General features: G+C 37.5%; 1 protein-coding gene across 3 annotated transcripts in view; it reads right to left on the bottom strand.

The window, feature by feature from the left end:
- The window catches only part of LOC129779180 (furin-like protease 1), a 511125-nt gene that overhangs the window by 315117 nt on the left and 177285 nt on the right, over positions 1-18723 (bottom strand). For all 3 annotated transcript variants that reach the window (XM_055786475.1, XM_055786477.1, XM_055786476.1), the window contains one exon: positions 2620-3647. In XM_055786475.1, the coding sequence (XP_055642450.1) occupies positions 2620-3240 (621 nt within the window). In that variant the 5' untranslated portion in view covers positions 3241-3647. The remainder of the gene's footprint in view (positions 1-2619; positions 3648-18723) is intronic.

Raw genomic sequence — 18723 nt, 5'->3', positions numbered from 1 at the left:
TCTGGAATCTTAATTCAGAATCTGAATGTGGAGTCTAAATTAATAAATTAAATTCGGAATCTCAATCTGAAATTCTAGATTCAGATTATGATGATGAAATTCTAGATCAATGAAAAAATATTCACTCTTTGAAGTAACGATCATATATCATTAAAAAGCGTTCCCACACATTCATACGCCGATCCGCGAGTGAGGGTGAAAATTCTGTCCTATCACGCACCTCAGCGGAACCCGCTGGGGGAATGCGAATTCTGTACGTACGCAGAATAAAGTTGTCACCGTCAATGGTAACGCATTTTTGACACAGCTAGTGGAATTTAATGGTTAAAAAAGAATACCAGTACCCCGATTGAATGGCATGTACGATTCCAAACTCCGTACCATTAGTATTGATGCGCCGGATGACTACAGAGCAAATGATCGTCTCCGGTATCCGGAGCGGATTACAGAGAATTTCTAGAATCTGAATCTAGAATTTCAATCTGGAATCTGGATCCGGAATCTGAATCTAGAACCTGAAATCTAGAATCTGAAAAACTAGAATCTGGTATATCTTGAATGTGGAATTTGGAATTTCAAATCTAAAACTAGAATCTGAATTTGGGATCTCAATCTGAAATCTGGAATCTGAGTTCAGAATCTGAATCTAGAATCTATATAAATAAATTGAATTTTGAATCTCAAACTGAAATCTGAAATCTGAAACTAGAACCTGAATCTGGAATCTCAATCCAAAATATTGATTTTGAATCTGGAATCTGGAATTCAAAATCGGAAACTAGAATCTGAATTTGGAATCTCAATCTGAAATCAAGTATCTGAATCTGGAATCCGAAATCTAGAATCTGAAAAAAATAGAATGTGAATCTGAAAAAAATTTAATCAGAATCTGAAAAAAAATAGAATCTGAATCTGAATCTGGATTCTGAATCCAGAATATGAATCTTGAATCTGGAATCTGAATCCGGAAATTTAATCTGTAATCTGAAATCTGGACTCTGAAACAATAATCCAAATCAGGATTCTGAATCCGGAACCCTAATATGAATCTGAAATTTTGATCCAGAATCTAGAATATGGGTTCTGAATCTGGAATCTGAATCCGGAATCTGAATCTGAAATATGCAATCTGGAATCTGGAACTAGAATCTGAATCTGGATTCAGAATTTGGGTTCTCAATCTGAGATTTGATTTTAGAATACGAATCAGAATCTGGAATCTAGGAAGCTAGAATCTGAAATCTGAAACTAGAATTTGAATCTGGAAACTAAAATCTGAAATCTAGAATCTAGAATCGGACTCAGGAAGCTGGAATTTAAATTTGGAATCTGAATATCAATCCGGAATATAAATCTTCATCAGGAATCTGAAATCTAGAATTTGAATCTAGTATCTAAATCCGAAATATGGAACTCGAATTTGAATTTGGAATCTCAATCTGGAAATTAATATCAGAATCTGGAATATGAGTCTGGAATTTGAATCTTGGATTTGGAATCTGAATCTCAATCCGGAATATAAATCTCCATCTGGAATCTGAAATTTTAAAACTGGAATCTAGAATTTGAATCTGGTATCTAAATCCGGAATATAAAACTGGAATTTTAGTTTGGAATCTCAATCTGGAAATTTATATCAGAATCTGAGTCCGGAACCGGAGATCTGAAATCTGAATCTGGAACCTGAAATTTGAAATCTCAATCTGGAGCCTGAAATTTGAATCTGGAACCATTAATCTGAATCTGGAATCTGAATCAGGAACCTGAAAATTGGAATCTCAATCTGAAATCTCATTCTGGAATCTGGAATCTGAAACTAGAATCTAAATCTGGATTCTGAATCCAAAATCTAAATATGAATCTGGGATTTTAATCTAGAATATTGAATCTGGAACCTGAATCCGGAATCTATAATCTGACTGAGGAATCTGGAATTTAAATGTGAAATCTGATTCTCAATCCCGAATATAAATCTCTATCTGGAATCTGAAATCTAGAATTTGAATCTGGTGTCTGAATCCGGAATCTAAATCAGAAATTAGAATTTGAAATCCCAATATGGAATCTGAAATCTGAATCTATAATCTGGAACCTGAAACTAGAATCCGAATCTGGATTCTGAATCCGGAATTTTAATCTAGAATCTGGAATCTGAATCAGGAATTTTAATCTGGAATCTTAATATGACATCATAATCTGAATCTGGAATCAGAATCTGAATCCTAAATCTGAATCTAAAACCTGAATCTGGATTCTGTATCTAAAATCTTAATCAGGAATCTGAATCTGGATTTTGAATTTGGCATCTGAAAAGACTAGAATTGAAGATCAAGTAACTGTTCATGAAACCAGTAAACATGAATCCAGCTTTCGGAATGGGAAACGTGAACCTGACTATGAGAGTGCAGTCGAAAATAACTGTCTTTGGAATCTTCTGGCAATCTGGAATTATTCTTCATCATTTTCATTCCGATAAGAGGCACATTTCACCAAGATTTTCCTAGAAACAAAACGCGCTGAAAAATCAGTTTAGGATAGTGATAGTTTACAACTATCACTATTTTATATTATTTTTAATAATCCTGAAGTAGAAAGCCTACAAAATCATTCCAAACTTACCTTTCCATGGTTGATGAACTCGTGCTCGGCGGCGACCAGTTCGGCAGTTTCGTCGCCCCCATTCGGAATGTGTACCGCCCAGTGGTGTGTGTAGTGTCCGCTAGCATCGAGCAGATCCTCCGTCACACTCCTACTAGCGGCCGCCGCGTAGGCATCATCCGCCACATTGGAATAAGGTTGCCTACTATTACTACTACTTCTACTAACTGCATCACAGTGAACCACAGAAATTGCACCTACTAACACTAACGCTACTATGTACAACACTACTAACTGGCACCGGTGCCATCTGGAGGTCGACGATGCTAACGACCGCGTCGTTAGTCTACTGCTACCACTTCCACCACAAGGCAGTTGACCGTCACTCCCGTGAACCTTTGGGTGGCGCTCGTCATCACAGGGAGTCAGTGAGCAGCAGGGTTGGAATTGTGCCATCGGAGCGCTCTGCTTGATCATTCCTAACGACAGTTCTCCTCGGCGAGGACTGCATTTGGCACTTTTCCGTCGGCAGGAACCATCGGAAGTCGAACTGTGCTCGGTATGTGTCCATCTAACCACGTCACTGGAGGTTTGCGCCGCCACCAGTTGAGCGCTGGTTGTAAAACTTTCTTCGAACTTCATCGTCGGGACGCCTTAAAAATGCCACTTTTGGGTGTTCATCAACCCACAACACTGAACTCGCGGAAAAAAATGCATCCACCGGATCACAACGCACAGTGTTTGCTGCCCCCCGCAGACTACCCGACGGCAGCGTCGAGTTGAGTGTAATCGAATTAAAACACGATTATAACTAATTTCCTCATTCGCCCTCCCTCTGAAAAGGGTTTCCAGCTACTCCCGTCGTCTTGGAAGTGACTTTCCGGCTACCGGTGGTTTCCAGGCGGAGACGTACACATAATTGGCGCTGACGTTCGGAGCTCGAGTTCGCTGCCGCCACGCTGTGATTGCTTCCGAGTATCAATTTCTACTCACAGTGAAGTAGGTGTGAATTGGATGGGATGAGAAGAAGCGCAGCTGGGTGGCTTAATCTGAAAATAGGAGAATAACAGAGAAACCAATGTGATTGTTAGCTTTGAATACGTATTTTCGATAGAATTTCATTTGAGATATCGGTAATTTTATTCATATGATGTAAAAAGTCGCGTTTGTGGCGTGATATATAAATACAGTTGTTTCATTTTTAAATTATAAATTTGTATACCGTAGTTAAGATTAATTTCCAAGAAACTCTACATCCTCATTTCATCACACGTGAAAACAACAAAATAAATTGTCAATATTAAAGTTATAATGAAAAAAAACAGAAGGAGTAAAGAAAATTAATAACGTCCTTCGATTCATATGGAGTGGGTTAAAAGAATAGCTAAAAATTTTAATTAGGTTAATCTAATAAAAAATATCGACAAAATTTAATTTCAAAATATTTGGCCATCAATATGAATTCGGTGAAAGTCATTAAGTTTCGATTTGAAATACATTAAAAAGGGGAGGGCGAAAATGAAAATGAAATGAAATGACAAAAAAGGTAAAAACATAAATGTCATCGAATTCCAAAGCCCTAACCAGTGACACAAATTTGAAAAAAATCATAAAAATGAAGGGAAGACAGAAAAATCTATCATTAGCAGCCTTATTCTTGTTTACGGCTATACCTTTCGGTCGAACGACTCGATTCGAATATTCTCGGAATAGACATTTTCGTTTGCGTTCGAATCCGTTCGAACGAGTTTTTTTTTCTCGAAATGTTGATTGATTAGATGCACTCTAACTTTTCTTTAAAATTCGAAACATAAACAGTGCAAGGATGAGAGATATTTTAGATAAGTTTTTGTTAAATAAATGAAATAATTATATTTTGCATTTTGCGCATACAAATGAGAACTGGTATTGGACGAACCGTACGAACGAACAATTTTCGAAAGTTGAATGGGTCGAAATGCTTCGAACGAAAACAGGAATACGAATGGAGTACACATTTAAACGTATCTGATTCGGACGAAAACAATAATAAGGGTGTAGGTCTTATTCGGATAGTTTAAGAGAATGTCAATGTTGGTTGGACAATTTTCTCAAACAAATCAAATCACAATTGATACACAATTGTTGCCTATCTTTATACACTCGACAAAAAAATTAGAGGAACAGAGTGTGAAGTCGAAAATTTTTAATGATTTTTGACATGTTGTAACTTCGTGAAAAATCAACGCATTATGATGGGATGTGCATCATTTTGAAGCTATCAGAATCAGAATCATATTTCAGGTATCAGAATATTTCACGTGCATATTTTTATCTTGGTGTGTAGGTGCAGTGGGAAGAAATCAAAAATCGATTTTTCTTTATTTTTTTCAAGAATATTCTGGACTAACACAATTTTTTGCTAACCAACTCAACAGTCCAGTTAATATCCAATTAACCTTATAAACCAGCTATTATTTGATTCCAAGAACGTTCTTGTAGGACCTTTTCACATATAAATATTTCAGTTTGAATCAAAAATTTCCCCTTACAACCATCGCACCGCAAATCGAAAGGCAGTTTTGGAAACTCCAAAAAAATGCTGCATAAGGATAATTTGTTACTTTGACGAAAAAAATATGTTTTAAATTTTTTGCATCGATTTCAAAAAAGTGCCAAAAACAGGATTTTTATAGTGCTTTACAAAATTTACTCTAATTCTGCCAATATCCCAGTGAGTTCCAATGTTTGCAGGCGAATGTTTAGCCCAGTGTATTCCCTAAACATTTGTGAATGTTTCATATTGATACGTTTAGCCGTTTTTTCTAGCCGATTTTTCAAAGTTTGGAGTATATTAGAGGAGCATTTAATCGCAAACCGTATCAGAAGTACAACATCCTACGCGACTCTTAGAACCGAAAATTTTTTCCATATAAAAGAAGGATATTTAAAACAAAAAGGGAAAATCCGAAAATAATAGGTACGCATATGTATGTTTCGCTGTAAAAATCATCATTTAGATCAATTTCACAGATCTGAACGATAACATACAAACTCTCTTGAAATATATTCGTTATTTTTACCAACCAAAATATTCTCTAGAAATTAATTATGTGGCAGAAAACAACGTTTGCCGGGTCAGCTAGTTATGATTAAATGCCAATTTATGAATGTTTAAAAATTATGCGAAAAAGCAAACAAGAGCGACATCCGTGTGAACTAAATGTCCGGCTGCTGGATGTTCGGTCCGGCTGCTGGAAAGAAATGAAATTGGGAGAGAAGAGCATAATGCATAGGCATGTGAGCGTGACCAATTTTATCTAACATCGCAATAAGAACGGAATGGATATCCGAGCGGACGCCATTTTATGTACAAATTTGTGTGATTTCAATAGTCTGATCTCAATGCAATTTTCAAGCTATTTGAACAAGTTTTTGGGTCAATAATGAACAATCATATAACTATTGGACATTTTGTCTTTTGAATAAAGTGATTATCATACCACTCCGTTCAGCCAGCAAAGTATTAACGTTCAAAATCTTGCACTTCAAGTTTCACGCTCTTGTTTTCGAAGCTTTGAACTTACACCCCGGTACAGGAATGAAAGACGTAGTCCTACGTCAAAGCGGGTGGGTAATGTCGTGGATATAACCGGATTGTTTCATTTTCATTTGTTCTAATTTTTCAAATAATAAGTTATTTGCGCGTGGAGTAATCTACCCGTAAAATGAATTATGAGACTGTGAACATTAACCCTTCATCATAATTTTTGTGGTTCTGAAAAGAACCTATGGTGATGTATAGGCGTTGGTGTTGCTGGCTCATAACTTGGGTGCTGTCAATGTTGTTTCTTATTTTTTTATTTTTTGTTTGTTTGTTCTTTTGAGTTTGCACTTGAATATTCATTCGCAGAGGATCTCTCAGTAATGATGAGAACTTGTTCGGAATTAAGGAGATTTTAATCTTTTTTATTTCGTTCGCCTCTAGGCTTACCGTTTCGCCTGTGCATACAATGTTTTGGTTTTCTATGCAAGCTATAATTTATATCATAATAGGCTACGAGTAAAAGAAGTCCATTTCCTTAGTTTGACAGCTGCACCTTGACGAAGTGATAGTGTATTCGTGATTTGTCCAACGCGCAAATGTCGCAAAATGACATTTCAATTGTCGTGGGAGTGTCCTGGTGGATTGTGAAAAGGGTCTAAGAAAAGGAAGGAAAACTATCTGCGAAGGTGGCCACAGGTCGTCCGAAGTCAGTTCGGATTCCAAGGGTTATCGCACTCAGGAGTAGTTGCATGAACATCTGAGCGAAGGATATGTGGCTGCTATCCTGCCTCGATCTTATTCTACTGGATTACTCAGTATGGCGCGTTATGAAGACCAAGGCCTGTTCTAAACGTCACCCGAGTACAGCAAGCCTCAGACAAACATTGGACCGTACCTGAAGAACGAATGGATCTAGGCTACATTATTAGGAACTAACGTGCGTTCCGGAAGCGTGTGGAGGCCGTAATTGCAGCAAGTGGAAAATCGAACGATGGTTTACATAGTTTAAAACTCTTAGAAAAATCCCGCTCATGAATAAATTTCAAAAATCGAAACCGAAATTTTTGAGACTTTTGTTAATTTTGAAATTCTTCAATGGTGCGAACATTATCATGCATACGGTATTTTGTAGCACCAATATTTAACAATTCCTTACCACCTCAATCTACCATTGGCAACCCATGAAAACAACATTAATGATGTCTCAACAAAACAATATTATTATTACTTATTAGTTCACAGCGAAAACATTTTTGGAAAAATAGTTCTGAAAATAACTGAAAAATCAACTCCTTTCGCTCTGTGAAGGTGGATTGTGTTGAACGTGTTAACTACTTCCCGGTAAAAAAATGACCGAAAAATACACACTGACTGACTGACAGGAGAATCACAAAGGGGTGAAGCTTGCGACGGAATATTTCGCTTCTCTTCAGGACAATATTTACATTTATATGGTGGCTTTGTTTTTTTCTTATTTCTTATGGATAGATGGATATGCACCGTGGACAGCTACGATTATTTTCGCAACAGTATTGGTATATTCAAATTGTATTATATTTCGCTGCTAAGCTAGTCGCTTCTATTGGCCGATACAATTTGAGGTGCACCAATTGAGCCAATCAAAACGTGGAGTCACGTTAAGATAATGCTTGATATGATTATTCAATTGTTTATATAAAAATATAGTTTTCTTATAAATATTTATAAATTTTTGTAAACTATCAAGACATGATGGAGTTTAAAATTTCTTATTACTTGTTACATGTTCAGTTTTTAGATTTTCATTGCACCCCCAGTTTTCCCTGTTAGACGTAGTCCTACTTAAGAATTGTTACTCTGGAACAAATAACCTTGCTAGATGATTTCTCTGAAAGTTTTAAAACACCTAAGTCAAAATCAACATTAATAAGTTTGATAATTTCCAGTTCAATGAAGTTTCACTATAACAATGTATGATTCTGATACGGTTTTAAGAGGCTGAAAGTTCCAAATATTCAGCATTTATCGCTGAAAACCGTAAAAAGAAACTCGGAGCAGAAAATAAAATTCCAGCTTACAGCATCATGCAAATGAAAAAAAATCTGGTCAGAAATTTTCTGGAATGGAGTTTTATAAATGGTTCATTATTTCTTACATGTTTTTGAATTTTCATTTTTCCCCCAGATTTCCCTGTTAGACGTCGTCCTATAAAAAAATTGTTATTCTGGAACAAATACAAATTCTGGAACCAGCTAAATCTAAACATTTTTTTATCTTGCGAAACACTCAAGTGATTCAATTCAAAATCAAAATCTTTGAATCTTTGAAAAGTATTATCAGTTTAAGATTGCTAGCACAGTTTTAAATCAAGTTGTGAGACCAATTTTCAATCAACATTGCTTCCTTCATTTATCCTCCGACCGACCGACCAACCTAGATGAGTGAATTGATTCCTGTTACGAAAATTGAGCATTTGAACAATGGTGCCTTATCCAGCAGAGGAATTTCGTAGGTAGACTATAAGTTGGGCGCTGCTATCCCCAGAAGATGACAGATGATGGTACAAAACGAAATGGTCAGTTGGTTGCTCGATAACAAAATTTACTGCATTTTCAGGAAGTGCACTCATTCTTTCCCTTATTTTCGTTCCCTCGGATGGACGTGAATCGAGCGGAGTACAGGAGAAACACCGAAACCACAATCAATCTTTCGATCGGATAGGACAAAGCTAATATTAGCTCAAATTGGATCGAAGCACTTTGGGGATAGCAAGTGGTTCGATGGGTTTACTCAACGGCAAAGCAGTGGAAGGACCCCACAGGGGGTGGTGGATTAAGAACAAGTCGCTTGGATGGTTGGTCAATAGATTGGATTAAACGTCGGAGCTCTTTCCTCCATCACTACGATTTTGCAATGGATCGATGTGTCCAACTACTGCTGCTTGAATGCGAGCTCCACGACAATCCTTCAGAAAATCGGTCGGTTGGGATCAGAAAGAATGGATATTAGCTTGAAGAGCTTCACAGACTTAACTTCGACAGTTAATGAATGAATATTAGAAAACTTTTTATCAATTAGAATGAGATGATATTTTATTCATGACCATCGTAGATATAATAGTGGGCGAAAAAACAGCATTTTGCCGGTTAGAAGAGTGACTTAGAACGAGCGAGAAGTAAGCCTCGGGCATTAGCGTTACTTCTGAAAGGTACACACAGCACAGAGTCACTTTCTGACGGCATCCTGCGGCAATTAATTTTGCTGCGGTGAGCAACCAGCTGCTGGTGATACCAACCAAAGCACTCGCTCACCACAGCATGAGAACTAATAAATTGTGGCAGGTGAATTAGTGGTGGAATTGAAATGTTTCTGGCTCTCGGGTGCTGTGTATTAAATTATTCCGGTAGAATGACACTGGATCCACATAACTCAATTTAACAGGCTTTGGACGGAATGGCAGATTCAGGCGAGAGCTATCGGGATGATGGGGGAACGGGATGGGGTTTATTCCGTGAGGTAATTTAATTTAGGAGGATTCATATTAGAGCAAAATATGATTTGTTGAATTTGTTAAACATTTTATAAACCGAACAGCTCTCTGACAGCTCAAACAACTGAAATTTCATAATGATGCAATTGCAGAACTTTGCAAATCAAAACTGAAGCTCGATTTTGTCAAAATTATTATTTCAGAAAAAACATGACGGTTAAATGCAATATGCTCAGCTACAAGTCGTTCACACATCTCAGAATGGGCATATTAACATGTTGAACCCCGCGTTGGTCCATCGGGACTGACATTGAGCTTTCTGTCAGAAGAGCGTAGATCACTGGGAGTGACAGTTACCGAATAAAAAAATAAAAGAATACATGGTTTGTTTTCGAACGTGTTACTAACTATGAGTGCTTTCTTGGTCGAATTTCTAACTATTTCATTTTATATTTTTTATTTTACTTTATGTCTTTTATGTTCAAGCTCAAACTCATAACATGCTTTTTGAGTGTGAAACACAGCAATGGAATCAAATACTTTTGACGTTTTGATAATATTAAAATAAATCTATATCTATAAAAATGGATTTCTGTCTGTCTGTCTATTTGTCTGATTCTTATGGACTCGGAAACTGCCGAACCGATCGACATGGAAATTGGTATGTAGGGGTTTTCGGGGGCGAAAAAGGTTCTTATGATAGTTCGAGACCACTCTCCCCTCTCTAAGGGGGGTTGCCATACAAATGAAACACAAATTTCTGCATAACTCGAAAACTATTTCAATCAAATGGAGCCAAATTTGGCATGTGAAAGTTTAAGAGGGCACGAAACGTTTCTATGGTGAATCGACACTCCTCTCTAAGGGGGGGCTGCCCTACAAATGAGGCATAAATTTCTCCACAACACAGGAACTAATCAAGCAAACAGAGCCAAATTTGACATGTGAAAGTTTTAGGGGACAAGAAACGTTTCTATGATGAATAGAAACTCCTCCCCCCTCTCTAAGGGAGCTGCCATACAAATGAGGCATAAATTTCTCCGCAACTCAAGAACTAATCAAGAAAATGGAACCAAATTTGGCATGTGAAGGTTTTAGAAAGCACGAAACGTTTTTATGATGAATAGACACTTCTCACCCCTCTCTAAGAGGGGTGCTGATATACAAATGAAGTATAATTTCTGCATAACTCAAGAACTAATCAAGCAAATAGAGCCAAATTTGGCATGATGATGTTTTAGGGGGCAATAAATGTTTCTATGATGGTTTGACACTCCTCACCCTCTTTAAAGATGGGGAGGGACTGAATAACTCCAGAACTAGCAACTGGAATTAAAATTGGCATATAAAGGTTTTAGGGATCGACAAACGTGGAAGTTTTAGGGTACAATAAATGTTTCTATGGGGGTTACATACCCCTTCCCTCCTCTCTAAGGGGAGGGCTGCCATACAAATGAAAAAAAATTCTGCATAACTCATGAACTAATCAAGCAAACGGAAACAAATTTAGCTATGGAGAATTTAGGGGGCAATCATTGTTTATATGATGGTTTGACACAAACTTCTACATAACTCGAGAACTAATCAACCAAATGGAGCCAAACTTGGGATGTGAGGGTTTTTGGATATGAGGAATGTTTCTATGATGGTATGACACCCCTCTCTCCTCTGAAATGGAGAGGGAGTCCATTAAAAATAATACACATATTCCAACCAAAAAAAAAAAAGTTTCCGGAAAACTTAGGAAAATTCAAATTCGCATATGTTCTACAATTACATAGTGACAAACGTTGTTAGCCCTTTTGATGTTTGCGCTAACGAAATTGATTTTTGTTCGAAAGTGGAAATGGATTTTAATGTAATAAAACGCACTCCTATATCTTCTTCTATCTATACAGAAAATGGATCACCAAATGTGTTGATAATAGCAAAAGTCGAGAAAGGAATTGTCCGATTTAGGACTGTCTTTATTATATCATATTTTCTGTATCATACATTGATTCCATGTAACGGAGAAACATGTTATTTGTAAGTGATTCGAGAATTGTGTCTGAAAATAATCTGATATTATAATGAGGTGTTTTGGTAAAAGTACTAGGAAATTTATAATAAAATGTAATTTTAAAGGGTAGATTAGAAGATCAATCAATGAACAGTTCTGCGATAGGACCCATGAACGTGCGCTTAGTAAGAAAACGTAAATATGATAACGAAAAATAAATTTTGGGCGGAACGAAGTTTGCCGGGTCAGCTACTGACAACATGAATTTATAATGAGCAAAATTTTATACACAATTTAAGAGTATTATGCCTGTATGTGTAAATTACCCATTTAATAGAACCATTTATGTTACAAATACAAACTCGCACATAGAACATTTCAATGATAGGTAAAATTTGCAACTTAGTAAAAAGTTAGAAAAAAACTCAGAATTACAAAAAATCTAGCACTGAAACTATTAGACCGAGAAAACTTTGGTCAAATAATGTAATGTATAAAATTGTTGTTGGGAAATCTATTAAACTTTTTATAAACTATTTAGGAAAAATAATATTTTGAATGCACCGTTAAAAAATCTTACTCAAAAATTGAATTTTATATTAAAAATGTTTATAGCTCGAAACATGTCCCCTTCGATATTAAAAAAAAATTCTCGTCTTTTAGATGGAAACAACAAAATTGTTCTACGTAGTGTACTTTTTGAAGTAGGGCCAGTTTAGGGCAAACAGAGCTCGGAACAAGAAAGAAGTTCAATGACTCTGTCATTGTTGAAATCGAACCTATGCGTAGAAAGGTTTTTTTCATCAAGTTGGATCCTGTGTCACCTCCTGAAAGATTCCAAATACATGTATTTTTTGGTATGAGAAAGGTATTTTATGACTTTAAGAGGATGTTAATTTTAGCCGTGATCATAAAAATTATATTTTTATGATCAACAAACAAAAAATATGTGTATATAAAACCAAACAAGCCCGTTCTGTAACAGAAAATCCATACTGCTACTAGTCATTACAACTGAGGTTCCGACATCGTATTGAAAACCCACGAACTTTTTTTTTATCCAAAACCATCTCGAGAGCGGTTAGCAAAACGTTAAATATACTTTTCCATGTAAAATCATATTAAGATTCCATTTTTATATTATTTTCATTATGTATATGGTTAGGTGTTACGCAGAAATCGGAGAGTCCGACACGGCACCACTATGTGTCCAACTTTGTTACATTAAAGGGAGTTTATAATAAAAATATTTAAAAAATATCGAATGGAACATGTTTTGAGCTATAAACATTTTTCATATTAAATTCAATTTTTGAGTGAGTTATGATTTGTTAAAAAAAAAAAACTAAACTATTCTGGATACGCCCTTATAACAAATCAGTCGTAATAAAAATTGTGATTTTAGGTAGCTGCCACCATATGTAAAAAGAGAGGTTCGAGGCAGATACCGGCTGATTTGGCGTGAAATCGCTCCATGTTTTCCTCGTAACATTTTTGTGTGTAAATTCTCAAGATTGATATGTTCTGCATACTTTTTTCTATTTAGAAACGTGTCAAGAATATTTTGTATGCCATTTTTTTGCACAATATGCACACAAAATGTTACGAGTGAAACATTAGTTTTCCAGGAGTTTCATGACACATATTTCAGAAACTATAAGTGATAGAAAGTTGAATTCTTTGACAAAAGTTAATATTTTGACGTAGGACTACGTCTAAAGGAAAGGTATAAGGGGTGAAATGAAAATCTAGGCACCGAGCACGTGGGAAAAAATGAAAGATTTCGAACAATTGTTTACATCAATTGATAGGAAATATTTTGACGCATCTATCACAATGAATAACATTTATTTTTTCTTGAGAAAAAGAATCGAATAATAGTGAAATGTCAAGCATTGTCCGAACGCACTATGTGCCTTGTTTTGATTGGTCCAATTTGTGCTCCTCAAATGGTTCCGACCGTCTTTTTTATTTTATATTAAACTTTGCCAAAATTGGGATAATTTGTATTTTTTCCAAAGAAAACAAGAAAAAAATTTTGTTAGAAAAATACTCTTTCCCTGTAGAAGTGCCCATCTTTTTATGTATGAATGATTTAATGTTTATTTTATAGGCTATGCATCATTTATTTCAGAATTTAAAAAAAAACCTTTTTTAGAAAAAATAATTCTAATTTTGTACTCTTTATCCTTTTTTATTTCATATAATAGGGTGCTGGGACGCTCAGCAGAGTAATGAAATTACTCGATGCCGGACCCATCGAAGCGTTTGCATTGGGTCCGCTCTTTCGGAAATTAAATCGTAGGCTAATGGGTTTATTTTTTTTTCTGTGCCTTTTTGTCCTCTTTGATTATTTTTAATGGATTTAAACAATTTCTCACATTTCATTATTTGACCAAACTTGTGTAGGTTTTACAGTCTTTGAGTTATAGATTTTTGTTAAAATTTAAGAAAAGCTCAGCCACTAGATGTCGCCTAGATTTTTTAGATATTTCGAGTATGCAAAGTTGCTTAGGTGACCAAAGTCTTAACACAAAGTTTCACTGCAGTCTGAGATGGTGCTGCCAATGATGGCCAGTCGAGTTGACATGACATTGGTCCGATATCCCTTTCGTATTTGGTCAATTATATTTAAAAAAATAAAAACCGCACACAGAGTCGATAGGCAGTTTTGCAAACTTGGTTAAGTTCTGTACAAGGTCGTATCATTGCTTTGGCATTATTTGCAATGGCTCACTGGAACGTTCTTCAAAGTAAATGAAGGGGGATAATTGGACAAAATTGTTTGGTTACAAATATTGTGTTAGTCTACAAGAGTTTAAAATGAAAAGAAAAGCATATATATTTCCCAAATATTTTACACATATCAAAACAGAAAAAAATGATGTATGTTTCACCTAGAGATGCTCATTCATCACGAATTTTTTTCAAATATCACTAAGAAAAACCAATTCTGCAGTTTAGTCTTCTACAATTTTCTTTGAGTGTAGAATATCTTCTTTCTGTGTTTTTTGAAAATTGATAACATTGCGTTATTCAAGTTTCTACTTTACTTTCATTGTTCTTCGGATTATAATAGAAATTCAAATCCATTAAACATGTGTATGTTTGTACAACTACCCAGTCGTGAATCTGTTGGAGATTCTTTTGCTTCTCGTTTGAGAGTACCACCAATAGCATCACAGGGATCTTTACCGTAAGATGTTGCGAAGAATTGTTATTTTGCGCTCATTTGTGCTCAATTTGATATGAGCAACTAAAATAGCATTAAATCGGTAAATAATGAGAATTAAAAAAAGCCTTGCAGAAACGTGTTCTTGAGTGTCTATTTTTCAGAAATATGTAGAAAAAAACTTTTTTTCCAATTTATAGACTAGAATACCTCCCCAAGGCTTAATCACACCCGCAATTCATCACATGGCAGTAGCTCTAGCATATTCTATGGATATTGAAAAATTAAAAAAAAGATTTATAAAAAAAATCAAACAAATATTTTTTTACTGTTTTTGATTCAATAATTTGATTCAATTTTATCACCATTTCTCTTATTTCCGTTGCTATTCTAGGTCAGTTACTAAGGCTTGTTTTTATTCTCCCGGATTATCACATCATTATTGCTATCCTTCGTCGGATCCTCCATATCTATCCCCCTCCAAAAACATTCCCCGACCGACGAAGAAAACATCTACCTTCACAACGAAATGTTGGATTCATCGTCCGGCGGCCGACCTTTTAATCCCGTTCGCAGTAAATCGTGATTGTCATCGCAAACCAAACACTGGAAGGCAGTCAGCAATGGGCTGAGAAGAGAAAGTGTTTGCACGTCACTTCAACGGAAGCTCGATGTCAGAGGGATGATTACATTCGTTCCAACGGAAGAAAGTGCTCCCAAGCCACGTGCACTACACACCTCGTTGGCGGTGGATATCGTTGGAAACTAGTAACGCAAGCAAAAGTTTCTATCTCTACTGCTTTCTGGAAGCGGAACAAGTGTAATAATGGACAATTATTTATTTTTCTTCGAAGTACCGCTGAGAACGAAATATGTGAAGAAAATACTCGTTGAGCAGGTCAGGAAGGTGAAAAAAAAGAATAGAAGGGGGTTCGTTCATGATCTGGAAGGATTGCAAGATTTCTCGAAGCGAATAAATACTGCCGCTAACTACCCATCAAGCAAACACGATTGTGTAGAAAAGATAGAAACCTGATGGTAAACAGAACAGGGAAATGCATCCAAAGGGCAATCAAAGTCAAGCGGTGGTTCGGTAATCGATTGGAAGATGTTCGAAATTGTTTACCTTATCCTCTGTTGGCCACAATTGAGGACCGTGTGGTCCAATATCGTTGGATAATAGGTCCGATGAACTATTTTGCAGTTCGGGTAGGAGTTTTTTGCTTCATTGTTCGCATTTCAATTCTGAATTCTTTCTTCAAAATATAATATACATTAAAAGCTAAAACATTCAGCTCGCGCAGTCCGAAGACATCGGTCGCAAATTTGTTCGCGTCTATTATAAAGTGGAGATTATACCGTTATCAGTTCGTGGCTGGTGAAGTTATTTCGCCCTAACGGGGTTCTCTTTATTGCGCGAGTGAGGAGAGCAGCAATCACTACCAGCGTGAGGAAGAAGTCCTCCACGGCGGACGCGGTGCGTGTGCCGTATCATCGCTGTGTGTGCTTTAGCATCGTCATCGATTCCATCATCGTGTTGTGGTGCGATATACCGTTGCATCTGTGCCGAGCGATTGCCACGCGGTTCGATTGAGACACCGCTTCATTTCATTCGCATTGGTGTGCGATTTAGGTATAATATATATTAGGTTTAGAAATACAAAAAAAAAATAAGAATTATATTATTTTATATCTGCCGTAATGGTAGAAGGTCATGTTGACAAGGAGATTGAAACTACTGTTTCCTCCTCACTAGCTACAACGGGGGCTGGGAAGTCGCTTAAACGCGTTCCCCCCTCAGAAGATGTCTCTTCAGAGAAAGAGGTAATCTACCTTAACAAGCCCCCTTCAAGAAAATTGGCAAACTTTTCCTCTTCGCCCCCTCAATCTCCCGCTCCCGCTTCCGCTCTACTACCGAACTTGCCTCCCAGCCCTACTGATACCGCTCCCGTTCAACAATCGACCTCGTCCTCCCCCTCAGTTATTTCCTCTCCTCGTGTCAAGGTCTATCCAGACGATGCACTTGGAGCTGGTCCATGGGTTGTTTTTTTCCGGCCTAAACCAAAAGGAAAGGCAATTAATGTCATTCAGGTTTCGAAAGATCTGGCAAGATTATATTCCTCCGTGGTCGAAATCTCTAAGGTTAGACCGAACAAACTGCGTGTTGTCGTGAGTGATCGGAAACACGCGAATGCAATTGTGATCGACGAGAGATTCTCCCTAGAGTATCGCGTCTACGTGCCCTCCCATGACGTAGAAATCTCGGGGGTGGTAACTGAAACTGGTCTGACGTGCGAAATGATAAAAGAAGGAGTTGGTAAATTTAAAAGACTCCCGTTGGTGGGTGTTAAAATTTTGGACAGCCGCCAACTAGGAAAAGTATCCCAAGAAGAGGGAAAAACTAAATTCACGCCGTCAGACTCGTTTCGAGTAACATGGTGGGCAAATTGAGATTGCCTGTGCGACTCTTCGTGCCAAAGCCCATGACTTGCCAAAAATGCAAGTCAGTTGGTCACACTTCAGATTATTGTGCCAACAAGGAGCGCTGTGCCACTTGCGGAGAGCAACATGAGGGGAAATCCTGCAGTGCGACTGAGCATAAATGTCCATATTGCGGGGGATCCCCACACGAGCTCTCAGTTTGTGAAACTTACAAGAGTCGCTGGGAGAAACAGAAGCGCTCTTTGAAGGAACGCTCGAAACGCACTTTTGCGGATATTTTAAAGGGCGCTTCGCCACTGGCCCAACAACAACAACCAATCAACACACAAAATGTCTTCGCCACGTTGCCCGTTGACGAAATAGAAGCGGACACAGCTAACGGGGGCACACCGTTCATTTTCCAAGGGAATCCCCGGCGCAAAAATGTGACCACTCCCAAAGTTCAAGGACAAGCCCCTCCGGTGATACCCCCTGTTAGCATGCCTAAAAAATCGAGTGCAGCGGACAAGCAAAATCAGGTTCCTCCTGGTTTCCGTGGGAATAATTCACCTTCGAATGGCCCAGCACTCGAGGGAACATCAAAAACCCCAACTGTCCCTGTTTTTCCGTCCAGTTCAACTTCCCAATCGGGATTTATAAAGTTGTCTGACCTTTTGGACCAAATCTTCAAGTGTTTTAATGTTTCCGACTCCATCAGAACCATTGTCATTTCAATGCTTCCAGTATTAAAGACAATTTTGCAACAATTGATGCAAACATGGCCCCTCCTTGCAATGATTATCTCTCTTGATGTCTAATTTAAATAGAGAGGTCGGAGATATCACTGTTTTACAGTGGAATTGTCGTAGTCTTATCCCTAAATTGGATACATTCAAATTTTTAATTCATAAGTTCAATTGTGATGTTTTTGCTCTGTCCGAAACTTGGCTTTCTTCGCGAGATGATCTCTCTTTCCACAATTTTAATATCATACGCTTGGACCGTGACGACAGATACGGAGGGGTGCTATTGGGTATCAATAAGTGCCACTCATTTTTTCGAATTGACCTTCCACCTATTGGAGGGATCGAAGCTGTTGCTTGTCATGCAAACAACAGAGGCAAAGACCTCTGTATTGTCAGCTTGTATTGGCCTCCGAGAGCTGCGGTTAGCCGCAATCAACTTGTTGACATGTGCTCACTCCTTCCTGAGCCACGATTGATCTTGGGAGACTTCAACTCTCACGGAACTGCCTGGGGGGAACAGTACGACGACAATCGTTCATCGTTGATATATGACCTTTGTAACAGCTTCAATATGACCGTTTTGAACACTGGGGCAACAACACGTGTACCTAAACCTCCTGCTAACCCAAGTGCTCTTGACCTCTCGCTTTGCTCGAATTCACTATCGTTAGATTGCAAGTGGAATGTAATCCAGGACCCCAACGGCAGTGACCACTTGCCAATCAAAATTTCCATCACCATTGGTTCGAATTCTTCTGAATCTATAAACATGGCATATGACCTCACAAG

Source organism: Toxorhynchites rutilus, chromosome 3 (genome assembly GCF_029784135.1).
Source record: "Toxorhynchites rutilus septentrionalis strain SRP chromosome 3, ASM2978413v1, whole genome shotgun sequence".
Lineage (NCBI taxonomy): Eukaryota > Metazoa > Arthropoda > Insecta > Diptera > Culicidae > Toxorhynchites > Toxorhynchites rutilus.
This window is presented reverse-complemented; position numbering and strand designations above follow the sequence as displayed.